The sequence below is a fragment of the Morone saxatilis genome, unplaced genomic scaffold (assembly GCF_004916995.1).
Source record: "Morone saxatilis isolate NCDOM2014 unplaced genomic scaffold, NCSU_SB_2.0 Contig3, whole genome shotgun sequence".
Lineage (NCBI taxonomy): Eukaryota > Metazoa > Chordata > Actinopteri > Moronidae > Morone > Morone saxatilis.
In genome coordinates this window covers 11,407,236-11,429,703 of record NW_023339873.1, presented here as the reverse complement: position 1 = coordinate 11,429,703, position 22,468 = coordinate 11,407,236, and the positions used below count along the sequence as shown (strand labels likewise).

General features: G+C 40.5%; 2 protein-coding genes across 3 annotated transcripts; both read right to left on the bottom strand.

Moving 5' to 3' along the window:
* Window positions 1–1,955: 1,955 nt before the first annotated feature.
* LOC118337375 (doublecortin domain-containing protein 2) lies at window positions 1,956–16,722 on the bottom strand. Its single transcript, XM_035674357.1, is given in 12 exon segments — window positions 1,956–2,063; window positions 3,101–3,154; window positions 5,153–5,213; window positions 8,113–8,241; window positions 8,790–8,890; window positions 10,531–10,663; window positions 14,249–14,297; window positions 14,357–14,572; window positions 15,024–15,155; window positions 15,321–15,397; window positions 15,717–15,765; window positions 16,263–16,722. Coding segments are annotated over 12 exon segments (1,299 nt in total). The 5' UTR covers window positions 16,547–16,722; the 3' UTR covers window positions 1,956–2,049.
* A 3,157-nt stretch (window positions 16,723–19,879) lies between these two features.
* On the bottom strand, window positions 19,880–21,944 carry colec11 (collectin sub-family member 11). 2 transcript variants are annotated; one of them, XM_035674361.1, is made up of 6 exons: window positions 21,815–21,944; window positions 21,633–21,704; window positions 21,145–21,216; window positions 21,006–21,059; window positions 20,781–20,876; window positions 19,880–20,600 (listed from the first exon to the last, which is right to left on the bottom strand). In XM_035674361.1, the coding sequence occupies exons 1-6, from the start codon at window positions 21,927–21,929 to the stop codon at window positions 20,209–20,211; spliced, it is 801 nt and encodes a 266-aa protein (XP_035530254.1). In that variant the 5' UTR covers window positions 21,930–21,944; the 3' UTR covers window positions 19,880–20,208. The 2 variants fall into 2 exon arrangements, with proteins under 2 accessions (XP_035530254.1, XP_035530255.1); XM_035674362.1 differs by lacking the exon at window positions 21,145–21,216.
* Window positions 21,945–22,468: the final 524 nt, after the last annotated feature.

Genomic DNA, 22,468 nt, shown 5'->3' with positions numbered 1-22,468 from the left:
AAAAGGGTAAAAGTGGCCTCCTGGTGGCTCTGGATGATGTCAGTGGCAAAAAGGGTCTTTTTTATAACACCACCTGTCCATCTTGTCTGCGAGGAGGCTCAATACAGGTCTCATGGCCTGTGGAGACTCTGTATAAAATGACCTTGGACAATTTTCATTTCACCTACACGACATACAAAAAGTTCATAGACACTTTTCTCCTATTCAGCCTGTGACTGGAGTGTCCTGTAAAGCTTCCATAACAAGGCCTCAGCAGCAACAAAAAAGCTGCCCAATAGCTTGTGACACAAGATTGTTATACGGCCGCAGCAGCTCCGACATCCTTCATGTAGAGCATCTTTTTCATATGTTTGCTATAAAAGAGGTGTTTGCAGTTCATTTTTAAATGAATAAAGGTCAAAGAAGAAATATGTATAACAGCATCATGTATCAACTATTGTTTTGAGTACTATAAAGTAAACTTCACTGCACACTATAATCCATAATTTATAATCAATGCAATTATATCACAGCAAGAGAACAGAATTAGTACTGTGCCCATTATTTTCAGGCCACTTTGACTGAAGCAGACCTGCAACACTTGAGCTTCAAGCCTCCTTTCAGAGCAGAATAGCTGATTTAACATCACATTGAGAACAATTGTTCAGCTGCTCACTGAAGCGTTTGAGCTGGTCAGAGTGCCCGCCATGTGAGACGACTGACGTGTTATTGACAGATGGCCGGACTCCTGCCTCCTCCGCGGGAGACTTCTAAACCAAACAACGACTGGATACCGCCAAGGTAATCTTCACATCAATATCAATCAATTATTCACATATTTGTGCTGGCTCGCGAAAAGCAGCTTGACTGCATTTCAGAAGTGCTAGACGGACATGCATTTTGCAAGAGGGGAATGGAGGGAGCCCAGCTATTACCCCGCGTTTGATCCCACAGCTGTGGTAAACTAAGTTTTGCACTGTGACAGTGTGACACAGGACTGCGATTAAGTGGGTCAATGGTTCTTATTGTCTGCATTACAGCCATTAGCTTTTATGGAAGAATACATCATGTGCGCCAGTTCTATATTTGAATCAACATGCAGAGAAGCCTGTTTTATTCATTTGCAGATTTCTTTCGACACCAAACCGAGGTCAAGCCTTAAACTTTTCTGCATACTAAGTGCGCTTGAATTAATTACATAACTACGGAGGAATATTTTTATGTGGGCGCCTCAGTTATAGTACATGCTGGAGAGGATGAGAAGCAATAGTTATACAAGCAGCTGTGTCTAGTGGCTTTGGCAGTACTTGAGGGAGATCTAGTTTATTATTCCTTGTTTAGTCAACCTCTCTGGACTTTTTCCTTAAAGTGTTTCATAGCACAAGGAACAGCCACACCACATTTATTTTCAATATGAGGTACTTTTGTTTGCTTTGGTACATACCATCACAAGCTCCTCCTTCTCCGTTTCCCTTCCTTATGTCACACAGAAATGTTAAAGCTGTGCCCCGGGGTCAATGGCAACAGCCCTCATTCTACCCATCACTGTGCCCTTGTGTTCTTCATAGCCACCGCTACGAGAGGCAGTGATTCATTCTTTTGATCCACTCCAATATCATTAAGTTATTAGTTGATTTCAGTGGATTTAATCAGCATAGTAATTCCTCTCCATGGGAAGATAAGTCTCTCTCAAGAGCAGTTACGCCGTCCACTACGCTTGCTGATTAGACACAAGCCCCCAAAATAATTCATCAGAAAACTGCAAAAAATAATTTATCAAAAGTGCTTCTCACAAAACCCGCTCAGGACCTTTGCTTCTTAATAATTAAACTCCGCAATTAGGCATCTTACCATGCACTCAGTGTGAGGCTCCATGCAATATTCATAACCATACATAATTATGCAATATATTCACTGAAATAAGAGGCCATATATTCACGGTGGGGCTGTCAGGAGGCAAGACATTTTTATTTGGTTTATAACACTGTTTCATCTTATACATGAGCAGCTGGCTTCTGGAGACAGAAGAGAACGAGGACGTCTGGTCCGTTTGCAGTCTGACACTGTATTCTATGGTTCTGGCTCTTAGAGGAAAGAGAGAGAGAACAAGAGGGAAAGGAGAGAGAGAAAGAGATAAGCGCTGATTGGTGATGCTCTCACCATGGGAACCACTAATAGGAAGGTATATCTGCTGGACATCACAAAGACATACCTTAGTGGTATCATACACTGACCACACTCAACACAAGATGTAGAAAGAAAGAGGCATTAAATTAAAATGGAGTTAAGAAAGGGTGCTGTCTCTGGATGTATTGTATGATAAATTATACATAATGCTCAATCCAGCATGGTACAGAACTATAGAAAAAAAAATAGTCCCAAAGCCTCTGATGGTGCCTGAAGCAAATAAGCAACAGCAGCAGTCTACAGTGGACATGCTGTGGACAAGGTTGGCTTTCATCTTGAGACGCAGTTCAAAGCTACCGGCTACGCACAGAACAAACTGGCAATCAAAGCTAATGTGTAACTGGGCAGTGGTGCACTTCACAGAGCCTGTCGTCTTGAGTGCAAAGGAGATCACACGCAGATGCCTCTCTCACATCACAATGGCTGATTTTCAGCAAGGAGTCTTTGGAACTTATTATTTTTCAACATGTAAATGTAAAAAAAAAAAATTGCTGTTGGGAGCTGCTGCCTTTTGAAGGCCTTTCATGACATGTATATGATGAATGAGAGGAAAAGCATACATTTTCCTCCAACTTTACTGTAGTTAACAAAGGCTCTCATTCTCCCTCAGTGAAAGCCATCCCCAAGGATATCATTTCTTTGCCTGAATAAAAACTCCAATATATATTCTGTATCCTAAGAGGTATTGTGAGGGACTAACATCCATAGAACATGTTATTACTTTAGTGTCATTAATATCATGAAGCTCTTTGTGAAGGGATTTCATGAGCCTTTAGTATCCACACCAAGCATCTGTAACGCTCACGAGTTGTTCTAATTTGTTACAGTAACATGAAACATGCTGTATCCCCATATGGTTGCTGAACTACGCTGTGCTCTATATGGAGCTGCATTTGAGAATACAAGAATACATTTCTTTTTTCATAGTACATACCTTGTGAATGAATGTCATGCTGGTCAAAGCACTGAATGTTAATGTTTAACTTTTCTGTAAAAAACACAAGATAAAAATAAAGTTGTTTATGTATAAACATTCAAGAGTTACACCTTTCCCTTCCCGTAACAAAACCGGCGTGTTTTTCTGTCCCTGTCACATGCTGTACTGCAAAACAATGACCTTTTAGAATATGACACAATTTTACTGTCAGTATAATACAGATGTGATTAACATAAATAAGACTTAAAGTCAAATAGGCGTAAAGGTCGTCACTCAGGACTAGTCTCGGGTCCGCAGGGTGATTTACAACAACTTAATTTGACTGTGTGGAGTAATTTATCTGTGACAGAGCAAGCCATGCAACTCTCTGCATGTCTACGCACATACAGGCGACAATATGCCATGACTGCACACATCTCATATCTTCCCAATCAGTCAAGATGCTTTACAACTTCTGTCAGAGGCCCTAACAGTTCTCATAAATTACAAGGCCATTGTACACGGTACCAATAACTTTTGAAGGAGAATCTCAGCCAAACTGAACCCAGTAGTATCTCTTGCTTTTATACCTGGAAGTCAAGATGGAATACTGCTGGTAAAGTATATGATGGAGGCAGGGCAAGTACCTTGATGGTAGATTTGCTTTTTGAAAAAGGCCTCCTATTTTTCCTCAGCTGATCCTTTCAAGGATAAAAACTGGCCCAGATATTGACATTTTGATGCAAAGCAGGTGACAGACGGGTTTGATTCTGTTGGAGATCACTTTTCCTTTCACATCCCGCTTCCCTCCACAACGGCTCTGACTCTCCAGTAAAGCTTTGCGTCTGTGTCATCTGCATCATATGAGCCATGAATGATGCAAACCCATTCATAAACAGTAACAACAATATAATGTGATAGGGACAGAAAATGAGTATGTGAGTCTTGAGTCTCTGCAAGCAATAATGTGCTGTGATTTATTTCAAATGCCCCCTGCAGTGTCCATTGATATTCTGCAGGGAAATCATAGCCAGTACTAGAGTGTACATCAGGCTGCATCTCGACCTCTAGTGCTATCAATATGAGGATAATTGAAAGAGAAAACATGTATATACATACAAATCATGCACAACTGCTGTCTGTGCGTGCACATGTATGTGTATTTGTGTACTTCTATGATAGCATGGATGACTCGTGAGTGAGGTAGGGAGCCTGCTGTTAGCACAGGATGCAGTGATTTTCCTAGTGTCACACTGACAGGGTGAAGCTCAGATTGAAGGGCAGACAGTGATAACCACGTGCAGGGATTCACATCCCGTTCCATTTAGTCACCTTTGGAATTTTTGCAAGGAACAATCGAAGATGCTGGGAAACCAGTGAATGGGCCTTAGTGCCAAAGCCTATGTTTTGTAGGCAATTAGAATGAAATTGCCTGAACCAACTGAAAGGCACATCCCCCCAACAAAGGAGAATGTCAAGTTTACATCGCTGCTTTGGTTTGTGTTTTAACAGTATGTTATCTCCCCTCCCCATAATCAAATGTGTATAGCACTTATTTTGTGTTTTTCCATTTTCAAATGTGCTCTTCTCTAGATCAATCAAATAAAAGTCAGACCATGCAATTCTACTTAGAATAAGAAGTCATGGAGAAAAAAAAATGGATTTTCATAGTAACAAGGTACATATCCCCCTCATTCTGTCTGAGTGGTTCCAAATTACAAACGACATGGGAAATATAAAGAGCGGTGAATAATCCCAGGCTCTCAGCATGGCACACCTTGATGTGCAGGTGCCTTTAATACTAGAATAAGTCATCTGAGATTGGGGAGGCAAAAAAACCCACTCAACCAGATGGTCTCCATAAAGCATGGCGTAAAGCTCTCCCAGATGTTGAGAGGTGGTTGTGGATCCGGTGACATGCAATGTGAGGGAGGAACTGGTAATGCAGAGTGTATTAGTGGTCTCTTTATGGGTGCATTAGGTGCTGTGGAGGGGAACGCGGGGGCCGCTGCCGCCGCCGCCGCTACTGCCAGCAAGCTACTACTAGGCTTTATGCTTTGATGAACCTACCCTTGAAAAACCGGGACATCCGTGACCGCATTCTGCGTAACGTGGAACACACCTCCCTCTCCTGGAAAACATAAATCAGTTTCTCATATCATCATCTAGTCATATTCAATGCATATGCAGCTCTAATCGGTAAATCTGTCAGCTTTCTTCCCTTTTAGTGATATATCAGATTCGTAATACTCTCCTACATATGCAGTAAATCTCTGACAAAGCCTATGTTTCTTAAAATTCAAAGAGAGGGGCGGCATGAAGCAGAGAACTTCACTTGAAAACAGATACAGCAAGTGGAGTAGCAGTTCAGTTTAGGATGTGTCTTGTACTGAAAGCTTCAGTGCATTCCAAAGTGTCATTTCTCTCCTTACCACTAAACAGCGGCCCAGACAGGAAGCCAGAATAAATTTCCCCAGTTCATTGTCCCCGCTGAGGACTAGCAGAACATCTCAGTCTGATTAATGGCTGTACACTGTCTAATGAACAGTAATTGAATGGTATAATGCAGTAGGTCCTTAAAAGCCCAGAGGAGTCGTCTTCCTTTGCTTAGCTCTGTGGAAATGCAAGCGGTGACATTGTCTAGAGTTGATTATAGTTGACCTTGCATGGAGAGAATGAGGCCTTTGAAATGGCTAACCTAAGCTTCGGGGAATAGGAGCACGGAAAAACAACCGGAAAGACAAATGAAATGGACCTACATTGGAAAAGGAAAGGGATGGATCAATGCGGCGGTCAATAATGATTCGATTTTTTATCACAAAATTCTTACGAAGAGGAAGACAATTGATCAAACAAGCCTAGTCTTATTGGCATTTCTAACAATATTAATTAAGAAAAAATGCTTAGCTGACTGGTTGATAAATCAGCCAATATTGTTAAATCAAAACAAATGATAGTTGTAAACACAATACCAACCAGTGAACACAAATCTACCCTTGTCCACATTTCTTCGAAGTGTATGACATCTACAACATAGACAAAGTCCCCCCCTCATGAAATCAATCAACTCCTTAACAGAGTGCACTCTAAAGGAAAACCCAACCTTCAGAAAGCCCAACAAAAGTCAGTCAAGTGATTATAAGAAAAGCTTTGATAAATGCGCATCAGGCTCTAGCCCGCCATCTTTCGCTCTCTTCCACTGAGATAGCCTGCCTTCACTCCCAGCGGACATCTCCACTTGGCAGAGATGCTGAATCTCGTTATTCTTTATTTGACCTGGACCGCACAGGTCAATATCGCGTACGCACAACTGCCTCACCGCTGTACTGTCTGTAAATGTATTCACTATTTAAATTCAATGCAATAAATCATTTAAAGCTTGGGCTGAAAATGTAATCATGTAATTGAATTTGGTCATCAATATCTACTATATACGTGCGCGTATACAGAGTCACTGGGCATTTCACAAGCACATATGAGCACAGGAGTGGGAGGAAATCTGTCCAAACTCAGCTCAAAGTATGAGTCATAGCAGCGCAGTTATCCCTCATTATTATTCACAGCCCTCTAAATGATGAGGTTGCCGACAACGAGACAGCGAGAGTCTGTTTGGCCTCAAAGGGAAAAGAGGAGAGTATGCATGAATGATGGTTAGACTTTAAGTTAGGAAAGTCCCACCTGCACCATCATTATTTCTGGTCTGATGACATCTTCTTATAAATATACTGGTATCCTCGGTAAAACATGAACGAACATACAACAAAATTGCTGCGAAGCAAAATGTTGGTAAGGTACAATATGGGCATTTTCTAGTGTAAACTGAATTTAACAAGCTAAGTTCGATTGGTTCTGGCATTATGTTTGCAACTGGAGAGCTTGAAACAATAAAAACCCTACCTTCTCTTTATGTCTTCGTTAGCTGACAAATCAAAAACTGCTTGGCGGGATGGTTAGTGCAAAAACTAGCTGAGTCTGTACCAGGGATTATTATTATTATTATTATTGTCCATTATCTAATGGTCTTTCCCTGCAATCCATAGCCAATCTGAATCAGCAACATTCATGTATGACTAAAAGCGATAAGTAATGAATTAAGCTATTGATGAGGTCTTTAGCCAGGGTCATAACTGGCCCCCAGAAGTCAATAATTACCCCGATAAGAATATCTTTATTGCAAAAGTGCATACGGCAGCAAAACCATCACCACACCAAAACATTCCCCTATGGTGTAATTGCCACTGCTTGAAATTATAGTTTTCATTAGAACAAAATGTTCAAGGTTATTGATTGCTTAAATAAGACTCAATATCTTCTCATTTCAAAGCCGAATGAAATTGCTTGGAATAGTAATATCACCCAACTATTGTGTTCATTCATCACAGTTACACTGCTTCATATTGCTGTCCCTCGAGGATTATTAGAGCAAAATAAGTGTATTTAAATGAGTGTAATTTCTAGGAACCACAGATCCATGCAGAAACATCTGTACACACATCTCAGCCCTACTTCATCACTGTGAACGTACACAATAACCAGAGTCAAGGACACACATCAAATACAACCACATACTGTTATGGGGCTCTAGTCTAATCGCAAATACACACTTTTTAAGCATGATGCTGTGATACATACAGTATCTGTGGCTCCAGCTAAGCTCTATAACTGGTATTGAGTTGAAAATGGGGCTCAGGTGTCTGTAATCCTGTACTGTGCCCTGAGCCTTTTACTGACTCTCCTCACCCTGAAGAAAGGTTGTGCTGGTAAATACACAGTACACAATACACAGAACCAAGAGAACCATGGAAACAGAAAAACAGGTTACACACACATCAGATAAAAGTATAGTTGCTGCCAGCAGGTCTATGTGACGCTCTTGCAATTATGGAAATGGTGATTACCATAATTGCTGGTTAAACCATTTTTATGTGACCTAATCCAAAAGCAAATGAAAAAATTGGACATAATAATAAAGTAAAAATGAACTTAACGTGAAATAGTAACTACATGAAACTCATAATAAGGGTACTTACATCCTTCCTGGAACCTGTAGACAAAGACCTCTGCAGACATGAGCTGTCTGAATCATGGAGGGAGGCCTTGCAGGGACTCGCATAACAACTCCCATCCTCGTTCTCCTCGTCAACTATCTTGGCCTCAACCTGCGGGGAGGGAGAAAACAAGATCCCCCTTGGCTTACACTGTACTGTACTGCTGTATTGATTTTGCTAAATATTTATATATTTATGTAACATGTTCTACTGAGCATTCATGGGCCTTATTCTGAGCAGAAAATGATATGATACTGTGCTAGTATATTCTCTATTCTTTTTGAAGCTGAAAAACACACAGAAAAGTAAAGCTTAATGAGAGGAAAATGGGGAGAGGGTGATATAGGTGCAGACACCTTTTTCTTTTAAACCAGAGATTTAACATGTCAAATGTTGACAGCTTGTTGTGAGATTCATCAACTTGTATACGTCTGTTTGTCTTCAGAGACAAGAAGTAAACAAGACAACACAGGCAGGAGCATATATTTAAGTTAATGGAATCAGCACATGCCCAGGTGGCCTACATCTATCTGCGGTGATGCTGATAATAGTGCTTTCAGATTGGACTCAATTCTTACTTCCTGTCGGATAAACAGGACAAAGCTGTTCAAAGATTGTACGCTAAAGACCTCATCGGGCTGCGTGGGGTTCTGCTTTACCTGATCAATTGGCAGGTCCACCTTCAGCTGGCGGTCTTCCTGCACCTCCGCTGCTCCAGCCATCTCACTTCTTTTGTTTTGTGCATTGAACACGCTGCCCTCTGAGAAAAGTGATTAATCACAATTACCTCATCTGCTGGCAGTCACCGTCTCATTCTTCCTCACACTCATTCTCTCTCTCTCTCTCTCTCTTGACTACCCATCCCTCACTGCCCTCCTCTCCTCTCCCTTTGCTTTTCCTGTTCAACTTCACAAGAGATCAATGTTGCTGTCAAGCCATTTATTTATTTAGAGTGGTCCCACAGACGAAAGGGCCACAGAAAGCCACAGCTGCCCTGCCACAAATATGGCCAGCCAGCATGAACTTTCGGTCCAGGGTTAGTTCCTGACAGTGACAGGTTGCTCTTGATGCATGTGGGGAATAGCTTATACGGCAACATCACACTGTTTTTCCTTGTAAACAAACTCCTTTTGTCTGTGACTGTTGGATCTGATATGGGGCAGAATGTGAATAATTAAACACACTATTGAGCTTGAATCTACTTCAATAGCCTTAAGTAATTTCATTTAAATAATAAATAACAAAGCATGGTAGATTCATTAGTGATAACACTAAGGGACAATGCATAGAAAAATGTATGTAGTTAAATAAGTTTAGTTCAAAGAGGCAATTATACAGCAACAAAACTTGCAGACTTATGCTTTTAGTCTTAGTTTTGAATCTCTTTCTAGACTCACTCCAGTTAAAAAAGACAAAACGATGGAAGAAATCTGGTGCCAAAAGCTCTGTGAACTTCCTGTATGACGGGTTTTTAGAGGTGTTTAGTTATAAAGAAGACTCATTGTTTTAACTCTAGGCCTTAAGTATTGTGTTTTATGGGAGGAAACCTTACTACAGGTATGGTCAGCTGTCTTAGTTGCCTCATATGAAAATAATCGCGGGTTTCAAACTGTGACAATAAGCTCATCTATGCTACCATATCATGTCACGTTGAAAGTGCTACATAATGAGTCTTCCGAGTCGTGTATTACTGTGCACAGATGGTAAAACAAACACATGAAATGACAGCTACTGAATAACTGGCAAACACACAATTACTGGGGTAATGATGAAGAAGAGTATCACTTTTAAACAGTGCAACTGCTATAATGTTCAAACCCATAAATTTAAGTATTTTGTCACTTATGATCTTCTGTCAGCGTTATGTGTGATTAATAACTTATTACCATTTTTATCCCCACTTTAGGAGAAAATTGGAGCATTTTGTGCCACACACACACACACATACTTAACAAGGCTTTCTGTATACATATTCAACAAAATGGCCTGATTGAATTCATCTATGATTTAACCCCCCATGACAGTGTTTGAAGTCTTGTTCTATTAAATATTCACAGAAAAGACTGGTGTTTCTTCCAGAAAGCAGGGAGCTGTGTTCTGTTTGGACTTAAAAGAACAGGTTGAGAGTCAAAAGAAAGCTCAATCAACTGTCAAATGTTGCACACACACGGTGGTAATGTACAAAGCACATGCCTACACGTGTGCCCAAATGCAGTCCTTCCTACACTTGTGCATACACACTCTACCCAAACACATATACATTTGTCTACAAAAGCCAACACGTTTCTTCATATTGTCATAGTGAGAAAGGAGGTGTTGAAGGGAAAGAAAAACACTAGGGCTGGAGAGAGAAAGAGAGAGACGGGGAGAGAGATATTCTTATAGAATTGCTCTGCTTACCCCCCGTCGCGAAGAGAACTGGGTTCCTGGACACCTGCCTCTGTTGTTTGGTTCTCTCCAGTTTTGCTGCGTGTTTCTTCATCTGGCCCCTGGCTGTGTGCTCAAGGTCCTTTCTAAAGCCTGTACGAGCAAACTACATGAAGAGATAAAAGAGAAGAGAAAACAGGGGCACAGATTAAGGCATATTTCCTCAGATTTCGCTGTGATTCATCATCGACTTTTTGCTGTTGTTTTGTAAAGTGGAAGAAAAAAAAAGAGACAAAACACATCAGTGCAAAACTTGTTTCTCTTCTCAACGTTTTTTTACATTTTCTATTGACCTCAATTTTTCATGAGCTGATATGCTTTGTAGCTCCCCCATGACTCCTACTGTATTGAATTCATCTGGTTCCAATACATCCCGTGCACAACCTATCAATCACTGGGGAGCGTGGCAAACTAATCATTTATTGATGAAATGGGGCAGCCATGAATTTCTAACTGCATTTGTCTTATTTATCAAGCCAGATCAAACAATGAAAATCCAAACAAGCTTAAAGGGAAAGGGAGGGAGTTGTAGGGAATAACTTATTCTTCAGCAGTAGACAGCAGAAGGTTATTGATGGAGAGGGGAGGGGAGAAAAAAAAAAAGAGGCTTGGGAGTTGCATGGTGGGAGAGTGAAGGAGCAAGAGAGGAAGAGAGAGAGAAAGCGAGAGAGCAGTGGGGAGAGTTCAGAGTGATGTTCAGACAGCAGGGTACACATCTGAATTAATGCTTCCACAAAAGGCAATTTTCTCCTCGCAGGCTCCTCATCCTCTCTGTAGGTAGCAAGGTGAGGTATGTCTCCCTTACAGAGAATGAGAGACACAGACGCAGAGAGTGGGAGAGAGCAGACTTAATGTTTCTTTTCAGCTACAGTGCTCTTTACTGCAGCTGCCTGGCTGGATCCCTGGGCTGGCTCCGGGGATAGTGTAGTGATCTCAGGCTTCCACCAGAATACACTTCTGGCAATGGTGTTTGCAAGCTCACTAACATGGACTCCGGGGAATAGTGCCGTTGTTTCTTCACTTGTTTGCTTTCTTTAATGCCGAGGCAAAGTCTGTTGATATTCTTTTGAATTTCTACAGCCGTTGGTGGGCCGAGGGAGAAAAATAAAACAACAAAAGAGGAGTGAAGTTTGCTTGGCATATTCAGCGAAGGGGAGTTGAAACAGAGTTCACACTCCAGCGCTGTAGTGTCCGCATAACCACACAAGATCAAAGACAGAAGAGCAGTGGCACTGTCGCAGCGGTAAGCTGTTAATTCAGTTTCGTAACCTCAATTCCATCTGTGAGTGATGTGTAACAACTTCGTGATAAAGTTCAGAATCAAAATACATCTGGGCCATCAAAAATTGAACAGCTTGTTTTCCGTGTTTACAGCCTGGTGGTGAGATGTAAATAGATCTTATTTAAATCAACAAAGTTAAATCAAGAGTGTCTCACTCAGGGAGGAGAACGCAGAGGACGGGGGGGCGCCTCAGAGCCAGGAGAGTACAGTACAAGTAGCAGCACAAGTGGAAACACAGGCAGTGGAAAAGCTGAGGTCATCTCGCCTCTCATTCTGCATTACATATCTACAGTACCGTGTCCTGTGGGAGCAGACAACTGTGTGTATCAGGAGGCCCCAGAGAGAGAGAGACCATGAGAGAGAAAGAGAGCGCTAGAGTTACTGTGAAAGGGGCTCAGGGGGACAGAGCGGCAAGTAATCTCTGGCCCTCTCAAGTGGCAGAGAACAGGAGTCAACAAGAGGACACCGTGATATGATAGCCAGGGGAAAACGGGGGTCCCAACCAATTGGACCGGCCAGCCTCCAGCCATACTGGTTGTGGTATCAGTAGGAGCCACTCCCAGGGCCGGGTCCTCAGTGAGCAGACATGCTGGCAGCAGTAAGGGGGTATAGTTTTCCACGGGGCATTGCTACTTCCCCTCACCAATGAGATCATCCAGAAACAGTGGAGAAACGGGGAGCAGCAGCGAGTCATCGCTGATGTCAGGGAGAGCAGCTATTAAAAGCTTTAGTCAGCCTTTCTGGGCTGTTTGTGTGAAGTACATGTGAAGCACAATTGTGCAGCACATTATTATTACTGTAATATGAAAGTTCTTTGCTTTGATGCACATCAATATTCTCTTTTTCTCTTTATCTCTTTGCATTTCTCTCCCCACTATTAATCTTCTCTTTATGCCATGTCTACCTCAAAAGTTTCTACCTCATCATGTCTGTGAACACCTAAGTCAGCATATATGCTTGCTTCCGATGGGAACACGGTGTGCTGGAGAGCTTCAATATTACACTCTGCAGAGCCGTCAGTTTAGACTTCAGTGGTTGCTCCAGACCAGATGTCCCATTCAGCAGCGCAGAAACGCTCCGGTGCGGACAGGACAGGACAGACACCGTTTCCCATGCAGCGAGGTTGCAGGAGCAAGGTTACATTTTACACAGCCTGAGCGGGCATGTTTAAAGGATCTTTTTACAGGCATTTCAAACCAGACTGCTGTTGTTTTGTGAGGTCAAACTGAAATTAATGACGGACATGACCCTATAAATGCATGTGTAATCAGTAAGCTAAACAGCCGACAGATCAAGACACAGTGGGCAATTTTTGGCACATGTATCTTTCCCCTCTGAAAAGGTGCTTATTAACCAAATCATGTTTACAAATTCATGAGGATCAGACGTAGAGGCAAAGGGAGTAAAATGCGGCAGCATCATGTCCATTGAATGACTAACATATTACAATAAGCTGGTGGATGGAAAACACAGGCATAGCTCTGTCTTTGTCTCCACCTCATGGTACTATATGTAATGGCAAAGGCTGTGGTCTTAACAGTGTTGATTCAGATGTTCCTACCTAAAGACTAAACCTCAGTTCAGCAAAGTTCGTGTTTCAACAGTATTGTTTTATGCTTGGATAGTTTTTAATAAGATGAAGAAATCATACAAATAAGCTACAGCATTCAGACTGATTCTTATATATTGCTAATAAATATTCATTGTATTTCTGAATAGGTAGTCAACCACAGATACAGCTACAGATAAGACATGAGGCATTTTTCTCCATCTGAAAAAAAATTGGCATCTGCCACAGCATTGTCATCTTTCATGGTTAAAAAAATCAGATGTCAGACAGATCTCTCACAGGGGGCCCCCCCCATCTCCACCTCATCTCCACCTCAACCTGCTGACTGGGCATGTTCTCATCTTCATCGTGTGATTTGGTGTGCAACTCAGGCCCACAGCAGCGCAATCCTCATATGGATTCAAAGCACTTCACTGTCTACTTAATCACAATACAAATTGTCCTGGTTCTGGTTTGAATAAAGATTTTTTTTTTTGTTTTCAGTCAGTGAAGTCCCCCCGGTGCATATGATCTGTCTATGAGGCTCACTGCACTTGATCAAGTGGGCCAGCCTGTCTCTGTGGGGATTACCCATCAAAGTGGAAAGCAAAGGTAACTCAATGCCTCCTGCAGACAGTGATTGATGATAGCGCCGTTTCATAACGAATTGCACCCCCACAACAAGTCTCGCACATGGGAAATGTTAATTGAAATGCTGTGTGTGCATGTGCAAAGATACGCTTTTCAACGGCGATGCTACCACGGTGTTACAGCAATAAACTGGAGGGAATTTAGCATGTCGTGAGCAAGTGAACGGCCAGATGGCAAACTGCGCCTAACTCTGTAGCAATACTACTCACCACATCCTTTGCATGTCTTGTCTTTCTAACAGCAGGCAGGATGTAGTGGCTGCAGGGACAAAAAAGGGAAAACAAAATTGGCAAACATATTCTCTTTCATTTTGACACCAAAATAGGGCTCCAGCGTTTATTTAAATTATGTAGATAACAACCTCATAGGTCTCGTACCCTTCCAACATGTGATTTTCCCTGATTCCATCCCTGCAGGGGATGCACTGCTCATATGGGAGAGCTTTAAACCTTTCTGCACCGACTGCAACATAGTGCTGGTTGTTCTCCAGTTCAACGGGACCGCAGACAGGATGTCCATCTAATGTGCAAAGCCTGAGAACTCAAATAAAGAAACACCACAAATTAAAGCAATGTTTTGGGGCTGTTTGAACTGTGCCTATAATTATCAGTGTTTTGGATAGAGAAGAGACATAGATGTCTCAAATATTGGTTGAGTGGATAAATTTCATGTTTTAAAAATCCATCAAAGCCTGACAATCAGTTTTGCATTAGCCCCTGTGAGCACATCACAACCAGACATGGTCCCAATCACTAATACATTAAAGAAATCCTTCCACTGCTTATTTTTGCTGCATTTAAACTCATTTAAATCTCCACTAATCATATTTCCCTCTACCTATATCTATATTAAAGAACTTGATACCCTCCAGAGAATAAAGGTCCTATTTACTTAATCCAGGAAAACTACAGGTTGGTTGTCCTCACTGATACATGACTAATTCAAAACTACAAGGGTTTATGATGTACTGATGTCAGACATTACCTGTAAACAGCACCAGTGCGAAGTCGCACTTTCTCTGTCACCATGACTAAAACATTTTCCCAGCTTCTGAGAGTATACTTTGGGATGCGTATTCGAACTGGAGGAACCAAGAGCTCTCCGTTGGTAAAGACACTACAGAACAGAACAAAAACAATAGAGACACGAAGAGATAATCATTCAATTGTTGAAAAAGACACAGGGATAAAAACATCATCTATTTACTACACAACACAGCAAAGAACATAAACCTTTTTACATTCAGGATAACTTTGTATCCAGCTTAAAATCAATACTCACTTTATTGTGCAGGACTCGTCTGTAGTTCTTCCCCAGCGAGCAGAAACTACTATTCTGCTGTGAACAACAGGTCGGATCTGAAAAGTTTTGAAAACTAGGGGTCAGAAAGTGAATACAGAGCAGTGGTAAATAAGGAATGAGGCATTTTTAGGTGTCTTCCTTAAACTTTGATGCTATGAGGGATAATAGGACTTATTATCACTGTTCAGTTCTGATTATTGTCATTCAGACAACTGTGCAGGCAGTATTATTACACCACCGAGGTTAGGGTTTCAACCTCCCACTAAAGATCACTATATTATACAGCGTGCTCACACATATATAGTAAAATAATCAGTAATAAATAAAGGTTATATGTAGTTTAATCATTTTGAGTATAATTCATCAAACACTTACCTGTTCCCTTTTCTTATTCTGTGGCTTCTTGGTTGCTATCTCACAATACCTGGAAGGCATTAAGAAATCATGTTGACTGTTGTTCACAGCAGAATAGTTTAAAAGTAGTTTAAATGTTTAATGTGCAGTCTTGTGGACCACTATTCTCTGAGTCATGACAGTCAATCATGACTCAAACCCAGCCTTCAGGTGCTACACGTGACACCCATAAAGTCACTGGTCTATTACATATATAGAAAGACATCTCTAGACCTGATATATATAACTAAAATTAAAAAAACCACTTGAAAATGTTTTTAAACTAGACTGACTTTATAAGAATAGTGGTCCACAAGACTGCACATTAAACATTCAAGTTAGAGTTTGTTTAAGATACTGTATGTATAAATATTGATTATTCAGGTTACTCAGCACTTCAGTTCATTAAGTATTGACATATTTTAAGGACTATAGTTCCAGCACAGTCAAATGCCCACCAAACAACACACACACACACACACACACACACACACAGAAACAAGACACACTTTACAGTATGGTACCTACGCCAGCTTTTTGAACTGCTCATTTCCGGCTGCGACATACACACTCCCATGTTTCAAGTCGTCTAAATGCTGAACCTTGTGGCCCTCTCTGGGAGTGTACAGCTTCCTCACGGCGCCAAACGGAGCCTCAAGCCCTCGGGTCAGAGAGGTCAAAAAATGGTCAAAGGTCGTCACCTGCCGCGGGTTCACAACTATTTTCCTTCCGGGGAAAAAAGCGTCTCCGTTCCTGTAGACAATTATAGTTTTTGTCGGCGGCGGGTCAGCTCTTCCCGTGGTGGCCGGCATACTTTAGCTGTAGCCAACAGGCGCAGTTTACACAGTAATGGCGCTTGGTGTCAAAAGTAAATGTGTCACTGGAAGCTGTGTTGAGCCTCCGCAGACGTAACTGGAGATAACATCTGATATGGAAACCAATTCTCCCACATGAGAGGTGTAGCTGCAGGACACCTATCCCACCGTCTCTTGTTGTTGTTTGGTGGTTTCTTCTGTTTGTGTGTAACGCGAATTTAGTGTTTGGTTCCAAAAACTGAAGCGTTTCCAAGGCAACCAGCGTTTATTGGTAGTCATAAATCTATGCTTGGACTTTGACATGTGTAACGTTAATTAAATTGGGTTATAGTGCCTCAGAATGAGCTGACATTTTGACTTTGGCTATATTAAGTATTTCTTTGCATACGTTGTTATAGGTGGTGTGATTTTATATTATTTTTTACCCATATTTAGGTAACCACTGCACTTGTATAACATAAAACAGAGTCAGCTGCAGCCCCTGATGCATTTTGAAGACTGACTTGTATCAGGTGCTGGGGCATGGGGCAAGTTGCAATAAATAATAAATAACTTTGACCTTTTGGGAACAGAAAGACACAAAAAAACAAATTTGCAGCATCAAGCCTTATCCTATATTCTCTATTGTCTCCAGCAACTTTTACACATTTATATATGGGTATTTAATCTTTCTTCACCACAGGCTGTCCACCGATATGTTGATGGCGATGAGAGCCATTGGTACACAACCTTTTAGAGAAGTTTAAAGGTTAGAGTAGGCCTACTTTACACCTCAACACCACCTTTCCCCAACGTCTTTGTCCATTCCCTCCGATCTATCACATCTATCAAAGTATATTTGGAAATAAGGATATGAAACACTGTAGAGAGAGACCAAAAAAAGTGCACGCATTTATTTTTATTTTTTATGTATTTTACTTTTAATACTAGTTTTTTCTTTGTGCAGTCACCAAAAACTTGGAGCTTGCCTTTCCAAATTTCTGACAGGTTAAACTTTAATCTGTTTCACAAGCTAAAACCACAGTAGGAAAATTATATTTCCAAAGTTGCTGTATATAACGTCAGGCTGTGTTTTTTTACATTTCCATGTACTGTAGTCATATCTCTCATTTGCAGGCCATTTTTTCACCACAGATTATCGGCCTGTCCACTGTTAGACAAAGCTGTCCAAATTGTTTACCACAAAGGTAACTTGAGATTGCACCAACAATGGCACCTAATTGGTTTATGCCAGACAACTCCTGGTCAATTAAATGCATAATTCATCTCAACATTAATTATTCATTTCTTAAGGGACTGGTGCTGTGCTTTAGTAGGAGAACTGCATCATGCATATTCAAATTCCTCGTCTTAGAGGGGCTCAATAGGATATCATCTCAGCTGGGATGCCCATCCTAAAAAACAATAGAAGCCAGGCCTGTAAGACAACTTCTATTAATCACAGAACTAAACCATAGAGGATTTACAAAGATGAAAATGTCATAGTAACCTAAAGTATGTAATGTCTTGTTTTTGTCATTCAGCAAACATTATGCTGCTGTATTGTTACCAAGTGTGATTAATTTATTATTATTTCAAACTCTCTTGTGTTTCGATAATACATTATTTTTAAATAATCGTCATGTCACAGCAAAATTGTCTGTGTTAATTTAGATAAACACTATTTGCCAGTGTGTTTAGTTTAGTAACCAGATTTAATTAACTTCGTATGATAGATTTCAATATTTTACCAAAAGCAATATTAATATAGATAAATGCCCAACAATTAAGTCAAAATAAATATCCCTTAATGTTTATAAGTTAAATCTGCTGTGCAGCTTTAAAATCTGTGTTTTTTGCTCAAGTGGTAACATTTTTTCTCTTAGTGATGTTCTTCCAGTGTCACTGTAACACAATGTGACAGAGATGCCAGTGTCTTGTCAAGCTTAGAATCAGTGGGTGAGTTTCCTTTGTCACATTATGTAATCACTGTGCTCTGGTGGTTCCTTGTGGAGTTTTATTATAAACAAACCAAAGTTATGTCTGCATCCAGAGTGGTACCAAAATGCATGTAGGCATCCTTCAGGTCTAGGGTGTAATGAATGCATTTCCTTCCTCATTGCAGAAATACATACACAGTATTTATGCAATACCACATCTACTGCAACAGCTATAAAAAAATAATAACCCACAACGGTCCAAGCTTAACATTCACTCTTATACCATGGACTTTAGCTACAGTATGTGTAGACCTTTTAAACTGAAACACAGGGTGTTTTCACAGATTATATTTTACAGTAGGAAAAGCACAGGTGTAAAAAATAAAATTATGGTTGAGCTTTCTGCCACTTTGATTTCAGGTTCCTGGTATTGTGCATGCTGACTCACTGTTACACTGTCATAGCATACGGTGACACTTGAATGGAACAGCTATTGTTAATGTTATTACCTGGGCTTTTCCTTCTATGACAAGTCAATATGTCTCCAATAGGCCTACATAGATCAGGCCACTAATTTTACATCCCACTGTAATAAATTGTCTCAGTGCAGTACAACTTCCATCCACTGGGTGGAGGCGGCCTTACACTGCTGGGTTTTGTTCAGCTGCTGCACTAGATCAGCTCAGGGCCAGAAGATAATGCACAGACTCTTTTTAAAATTATCAGTGAAAATTTACCTGACAGCAACCGCCACATAACTTATTGTATGAGTATAGAATGAATATTGTATTCAATTTCTCTGATTAAAAGCACCCAACTGAAACCAAAATCTTTCTTTAATTTCATATTTTATGCACAAACAGCCTTCTACATTTGCTTATTTGTCTTGTTTGTTGATGGCACTGTTGCAAATATTGTTCAGTGGATAGTTTGCATAACATAAAAACTATTAAAAATATATTGCCTTGCATGCTGTTTGAAACGCTAATGAACCACTGAGTATGAGATTAAGGGTGTAGTTAAAAAAAAAAATCTCACAAAAGAACAAAAACTCTGGGATTTTTTGTGAGATAAGAAAATAAATAGCTTATGAGCTTACAAGAAAAAGGGAAAGTGGAAAATAGTTTGCACAACTTGCATGTTATTTTGTCATCCTATTTACAGATAGAAGATATAACACAAACAATATATCTAACTTTTGTTCCATTATATTTATCCTTTCTTTAAAGATCCCCTCCAGACATGTATTAAGCCACATACAAATAGTGTGCTTGGAACAATAATGTGTGTCTGGAATGTCTTTTTCACATTAAAAAAAGTCTAATTTTCACACTGTATTCCTTAAAAAGGCATCTACTCCTTCTACCTCATAAAAAAATCCTGAATTTATGAATATGCAAATTGTGTTAATTTCTAAAGATTTCCTGCAAGATGTCTCCTACTTCACTGTAAAGTCAATTTACAGTGTTTGTGCTTCAAGTTTCTTACACTCAAATTGGACCAGGACTAACTTCCAGGTGATTTGTGATGTAACAAATCATGCTTTTAGGTCCCGCCCCTTAAAAAATCTGATTTTTGATGAGCACAGAGAAACTTTCCACTTTCAGCAGATGAATGTGAATCATTGTTGTATCAAACTCTGCACCTACATCATTCTGCACAGTGGATCTAAAACATCCAACTGTAGGAACAAGAAGAAAAACATATTTTTGAGTGGAGGAGGACTAACATAGGCTGAACCTAGACACTGTCCTTGTCAAATTCACAAACAAAATACATGGTAGGGTGACACGCCACATCTGTCCACTCCCCAGAGGCCATCATCTCAGCACAGTCCTCATCATCGTAGGCATTGTTGGGCTCTCCTTTTCTCCACTTGCTGAAAGTGGTCATGGGAGAGAGATCCACGTAGGTGAAAACGCCCTCACGGTGCAGGTCATGAATGCCAATGTAGACTCTGTTCAGGCCTGCTTCGGTTATGTACCCTGCGATGGCCGCGTTGGCTCCCTCATCCTTGGGCATGGCCAGGTGCCCTCCCCTCGTCTGACAGTAGACCTCTGCGTCGGAGTAGCGCTTCTCCTCCTTCACCAACAGATAGACCTTACTGTCTGTCTCTTTTATGCCAGCAACAGCTGCAGGGGAGGGCAGTGCTGAAAAATGAGCACTTGTATTTCTATAAATTTCACATTGACATGCGCATCATTTGCAATTCTAGAAGGATAATAAGTGAAGCAGTAGAATGAATACACGAACTGACGATAAACATTTAATGTCAAAATGTTTCCAAAACACAGAAATAGCATGAATCATACCATTTTTAATGAATTTCAGCTCAGAGGAGAGCTGGGCCACAAGAATGTCCATTTCTCCAATCATCTTTCTCATTGGCATGCATTCACATGGAACACCTGATAAGGCAAAAATGTTGGGGATTACCACAGGGCTGTCCTAATTAGTTCTCAAATTTCACCAAATGTGTCTTTCTAATCCTGGAATAATCTGTTTGACAAACTGAATCATTGGGTATAATATCTCACCTGGATCTCCATTAGGGCCCCTCGGACCTGGATCCCCCATGTCTCCTTTTACCCCTGAGATATGAAATTTAATTATTCGTAAAACAAGAAAAGCACTACACTTATTGTGGAGAAATACATTTAGGCATTTTGTAATTACCTTTCATCCCACTTGGGCCCACTTTTCCATAACGTCCCATTATGCCTTTCTGACCTTTCAGCCCAGGTTGACCTAAAAAAGAAAAATATCTGTCACTGTATGCATCCCATGTTAGATAACGTTTCTGCACCTTAAAGGACCATACATAAAATGTAATAGGAGAAATTCTAAAACCGCTATTTGATTCTACTAAGGTGCATTAATTAAAAATGCTGAGTCTGCGTAATCTCTTTTGAAAAGTATGTGAACTCCTCATTAAGGTCTTCAGTAAACACACACAGTGGATTCTGCAAATCATTTCTCCTCCAACCTCTCACCCAAATGTAAACACTTGGCCATCTCTGGATGGCCTGGCAGTGATGTAACAGGACATTATCAGCTCAGCCCAAGCAATGTGATCTTTACCCCAGTTCTTTTTCTTTTCAGCTTCATGGTAGTCTTAAATAAGGAGAAGGAGAAATATTTAGCAAAAATATTTAGCATTTTACCAATCTCTCCAGGTGGGCCAACTCTTCCTGGTCTCCCTGGTGCTCCTTTTTGTCCTTTCTCTCCTGGTTCTCCTTTTGCAGAAGAAGACAGAGAAAAAGCAATAAAAATATTTTAAGACAGAGTATGTTTTTTGTTTTCTTTTGCATACTGTGTGTAATAAAATATATATAGAACAGTGTGCCTTTGAGTCCAGGAACCAGGATCTGAACAGTGCAGGACTCCTCTGCCAAGTGCTGTCCATATAACGTCTGTAAAGACATTAATATCATGGGCAACAACAGCTTCTCTCCTCTCATCCTTTACATGGGCTGGTTGGTAGGCTTCACTGGAGAAACAAGAAAGATTAAAAAAATAACTAGAGTGATGATGAAAATCATAGTAGTACTGTATTTACAGGAACCTGAAGTAAAAGTTTGTTTCAGCAGTAAAACAGTAATGCAATTAATTCCACAGTAGCCATTATTCCATACATCCAGTTTACATACTGAATTCCGTAGAGAACACGCCCTGTTGCAATAAGTGAAGATCACATTTTAATTTAAGAACCTATACAATCAGCACTGGTTCACACATATATACCCAAAAACCAGAATTTCTTTATCCTGAGAAATATTTGATGCACCACACTTTTGAATACAAGTCTAGATACAAGTCTAAGAAAGAAAATAATTGTTTCAAATCAATCCGTACATATCATCCAGATTAATTAATGCTTGATATAAATAGCTAAAGATGGAAACAACATTTGCTTAAACCCAATACATATTCAGCTTTGTTGTTAGATATTTGGCAAGACGTATATCAGGAATAAATATAACCCTTGGGGGGGGGGGGG

Bases quoted from the DNA above. Each gene is read 5' to 3' on its own strand.
- colec11 (XM_035674361.1), bottom strand. From the start codon at position 21,929: ATGAGAGGAGAGAAGCTGTTGTTGCCCATGATATTAATGTCTTTACAG. The intron at 21,217-21,632 runs GTAAAATGCTAA...TTTCTTTTTTAG, and splicing joins TGGCCCACCTGGAGAGATTG to GTCAACCTGGGCTGAAAGGT. The intron at 21,060-21,144 runs GTAATTACAAAA...TTCATATCTCAG, and splicing joins GGGCCCAAGTGGGATGAAAG to GGGTAAAAGGAGACATGGGG.